This window comes from Glycine soja, chromosome 7 (assembly GCF_004193775.1).
Source record: "Glycine soja cultivar W05 chromosome 7, ASM419377v2, whole genome shotgun sequence".
NCBI classification, from domain to species: domain Eukaryota; kingdom Viridiplantae; phylum Streptophyta; class Magnoliopsida; order Fabales; family Fabaceae; genus Glycine; species Glycine soja.
In genome coordinates this window covers 11,582,786-11,587,061 of record NC_041008.1, presented here as the reverse complement: position 1 = coordinate 11,587,061, position 4,276 = coordinate 11,582,786, and the positions used below count along the sequence as shown (strand labels likewise).

Here is a 4,276-nt window from a genome sequence, read left to right as displayed (position 1 = left end):
AAAGGATACTTACTCTATTGGCTCTTTTATCCTCCTTGGGATTCGTGTCTCTTTTTTTTTCATGTGTAATTGATGTCTAAACCTCTCCCTTTTATACTATTGCTTCTCCTTCTATTGTCTTTGATTCAATGGGCTCTCAAAGAGAGTCAGTCCCTTTGGATTCTTTTCCTTTTCATTGTTATTTTTTTCATTTTTTTTAAACGTGTTCGGACAGAATTAGAATCTGACAATAATTAGACCAGGTTCCTTTTCTTGATGAAGCTACTTCTTTTCTTGTTCCTATTCTTAGGGAAGATATCTAGGTAAATGTTCTAAGCATATGCATGTGCATTTTTAAGCAACTCCCTACGGTGCTTAATTTATTACCAACAATTTTTCCTCTCTTTCTAAAGGCCAGAGTCTACTAGTAGTATAGTATCATAATTCAGGGTTCATTGCATTAGTTGCAATGATGAGATTGCATTGTCTATTGACACACTGTTTATTCATTAATCCTTGCATATATGCACGATAGGAAAAATTATTGCATGGTTTGAGACTATGCATGTATTCAAGATTCCAACTAGTTTTCAATTGGCATATAACATGTTTTTCAATTTAATTACTAGAAACAATTGATTAAACCTGGTTATGCATCACTTGAAGATATATAATTTCTGACATAACAACTAACACAGGTTTATAGTGTTAATATTAAGAGTAACATGATGAAGCATGAAAGCCATATATACAATAATCGAAACTGAGTTACATTTTGTACATTCTAGAAGAGATAACGCCAAACACGGAGGAATTGGAAGACAGCGAAAACCAGCACAACAATGCCCACCACAGTGCCACTTGCCCTCCAAAGGTCTCGGAAGTACACCAACCTCAACGCTGCTACGGTGTGGTTCCAATCGTTCATGTAATGGTCGTTGAGCTTATTTATAGTGTCAGAGTAACACGTCGAGTTTGTGACAACATGTTTGCATAGACCATTAACAAGAGACGCCACGTCCTTGTGACTCCCCAATTCATGCACAATCACTTCCTTCTCAACCAGCAACTCCACATCAAGCTGAGTGTGTATGAGAGAGTCAATAAGAGAAACGTAGTTGCAAATGTAGGGCTTCTCAGGATAGTGACACTGCTCAAAGGCAATGAGATTTCTGAAAATGCATTCAGTGTTGTGGTCCACCTTCAATTGGGGGATCCTCACACGTGCTTTGAATTGGTTCAACAGTGGAGAGCAACCAAAGCAAAGAAATGAGCTCAGAATAGGCGTCTTGTCAAAGGTTATGTCTAGTAACCTTCCATCCATATCATCTTTCTCAAAGCTCACTCCTGAGTCTTGTAACTTTGTTGCAGTTCTTAGAACCTGATCAGCATGACCAATATTGCACTCAGTGGGAAGGTAAAACCACCTTATCAGATCAGTGAAGTGTTCTGGTTTACAACAACTATTTTTGTTTTCTGACTTACAAGTTTCCTTGGAACCATTATCTTCGCTCTTTGATATACAAGGTTCCTCAGAACCGCTTCTACGAACAACAGTGAAGGGTTTTGGACTCTCATCTTTGCTCTTTGACTTGCGGAGTAAGCCACAGAAATAGTGTTTCTTGGTTTCATTTTCATTAAGAGAAGACATCTGACTGTCATAGAATGCAAAGTACTCAATGGTGAGATCAACAAAGCTGGTGTGTTGTTCTTCCTTCTCTTTGACACAAGTGACAACGTCATCATAGAGTTTCTGTAGCACAAAGAAAGGGATTTGATTTTCTATAAGGATCAAGTCCCTGGTGATGTTCCTGCTGAGCCAGGACTGTGTCATGATGAGATCTTCACTGTTTCTCCCTCGAAACGATTTGGATTCCTTGTGTTTTTGCTCGTGCTTGAAACTTTGTGATTTCAATTCACGGTTTCTCAACAAAAGTTCCATGATGAACACAGCATCCAACAACATCATGTCCACGAATTTCTCTTGGGCCATGCCAGGGAATTTCTCTGCATAGCATTGTCGAATCTGTTTTTCATTGGTCTCAAGGTAGTGTTTATAAGTCTTCATGGCTTCATATGAGACACGTTTCAAGAAGAATTGGAAGTATCTTAGCTTGTGCTCTTGCATTGGCTCGAGTTCTTGTTTGCCGAGGTGAATTGGGCCTATTGAGATGCACAGGGGAGTATAGGCTTCCTCCTTCACCTTTCGGAGTGTGCAAGGAACCTTGTAGATGCTACGCTCAGACAGCCTTAGCTCTTCTAGGACTCCTAGGACTCTAATGTTGATCACATGTTTCACCATATCAATATATTTGGTTTCAGGTAAGGAAGCATCAGCAGAAGGATTGTTATTAGTAGCATGTGCCATTGTTGCAGCAACCCAACTTCAACTTTCTCTAATTCAGCAAACACATAACTTTAGTACATAGAGACCTAAATCAAACTAAGCCATCATTGTTGTACACCTGTGAAATTCATGAACAATAGTACCATTTTCTTAAATTAAAGATTCAAGTAAAACACTAGTGGCAAAATGAGTCGGACTAACACAAAACCATCCAATGAAATATAAGTCTTGAATTTTAAATTTTAGAGTGGTTGTGTTTGTGCACTTCTTTCTCACAACTGTATTATATTATACAGACTGGAAACTAATTTTTGGAATGCAAAAAATACTGGGCTCCAATGAGAAAAAGGGTGTAAAAAGAATTTCCCTAATTTTCAAATTTGAATTAAAGGTAATAGCATGTTTGAAAGAAGAAATCGCGTTTGACAGGTAAAAACTATGTGCGTATTTGCTTTCAATTCTTTAACTTGATTAACCACGTCAAAACAGAAGCTACCCAGAATTTTTCAACCAACATCGAACAGGTAACCCGCTTTTAACCCTCTTCACAATAAGCCAAATTTCTTAGGTTATTTTGAGAATAATATGGACATGGTTATGCTATAAAACGCGTGAATAGAAAGATAAATATGTTGTAAAAATGCTTTCAGGTTAGTTTAACTTTTCTAGCTATAAAACTTAGTATCATATACCAGACTTTCATCTACCAACATATTTGAAAGAATTTGGGTGCCAACCATTCTGAAAACAGGAAACACTTTCCCAAATGGCTTACAGAGAAATTTTTTTTGAAAAAGAAAGCATTTTAGATGGCTTTAACCACGGTTAGTATAAAGAAGTAAAGAAAGACATAAAAAGTGAATAGTATGTCCCAACAAATAGCAAATCAATTGCATATGTTGCTTAGAGAACTTGCAACTACAGAACATGCAAGAAATTACTAGCACTATGATTAAAACACCAAAATAAATAGAAAAAAAAATGAAAAACAAGGTTACAAATTAGAATGGATACAATTCAGAACCTGTTGGTTGGGTGAAATTGTAGTTTCAGGTTTCTCTTCAACTCTTCAATAATAGCTGCCACTGTGCCACCTTAATCCATGTCTCTGTTTTTATCGTGTCCAAATGTAAAGATGACTGATGAAGACTTCGTGCCACTTTATTGAATTTATGAGTGAGACAGCTTTTATCTTCCAATTTTACTTCAGATGGCGTTGATGCTGATGTATTGAAGATGCGTCATATTGCAAATGAACATTCTTAATAATTTAATATAATATAAGGGGATGTTTGGTTTGATTGTTTTCTGTTTTCATTTTCACTGAAAACAGAAAATGGTGATGAAAATGTGTTTTAGTTGGATTTCTGTTTTCATTTTTAGTGAAAATATTTTTTCAAACTAACCAAAAACTGAAAACAATAAAATATTGTTTTCAGTGCTTTCAGTTGAAACCAAGAACGTAAAATAAAAATACGGTAGCAAAAAATGTAATTTTAAGTAAATCTAAAAATATATTTCGTTTTGAAAATGTATTTTCAGTATTTTTATTTCTTAAAAGTAGAAAATAAAAAGTATTTCTTGAAAACAGAAAACAAGAAATCAAATTAAACATGTTTTTAAAATTCCAATCTTTTTAAAATGAAAATAAAAAATAAAAACATAAAATAAAAATGAAAACTAAACACACCTTAATTTATTTCTATTTTCATAATCACTAGTAAGCTTTGTATGCATTGTATTTGTATAGGTAAGACAGTGGCCATGTACATGGTCGAGGTGAGCGATCGATAAATATCAAAATAAAAAATTTATATAAAAAAATTATTATGAAAAAATCCCAGCAAAATTTACCTACCTACAATTTTGGGAAAATGAACCGAAAAATTAAGACAATGTTGAACATAAAGAAAATAAGGTAGTAGATTATTTCCTCCATCTTTATCGCTA

At 34.8% G+C, this 4,276-nt stretch overlaps 1 protein-coding gene across 2 annotated transcripts; it reads right to left on the bottom strand.

Moving 5' to 3' along the window:
• Window positions 1-628: 628 nt before the first annotated feature.
• LOC114418748 (UPF0481 protein At3g47200-like) lies at window positions 629-3,495 on the bottom strand. 2 transcript variants are annotated; one of them, XM_028384237.1, is made up of 2 exons: window positions 3,351-3,495; window positions 629-2,444 (listed from the first exon to the last, which is right to left on the bottom strand). In XM_028384237.1, the coding sequence occupies exon 2, from the start codon at window positions 2,345-2,347 to the stop codon at window positions 764-766; it is 1,584 nt and encodes a 527-aa protein (XP_028240038.1). In that variant the 5' UTR covers window positions 2,348-2,444; window positions 3,351-3,495; the 3' UTR covers window positions 629-763. The 2 variants fall into 2 exon arrangements, with proteins under 2 accessions (XP_028240038.1, XP_028240040.1); XM_028384239.1 differs by having other exon boundaries at window positions 629-2,375; window positions 3,351-3,488.
• Window positions 3,496-4,276: the final 781 nt, after the last annotated feature.

Excerpts from the sequence above, each read along its gene's own strand:
- LOC114418748 (XM_028384237.1), bottom strand. The coding sequence starts at position 2,347 with ATGGCACATGCTACTAATAACAATCCTTCTGCTGATGCTTCCTTACCT.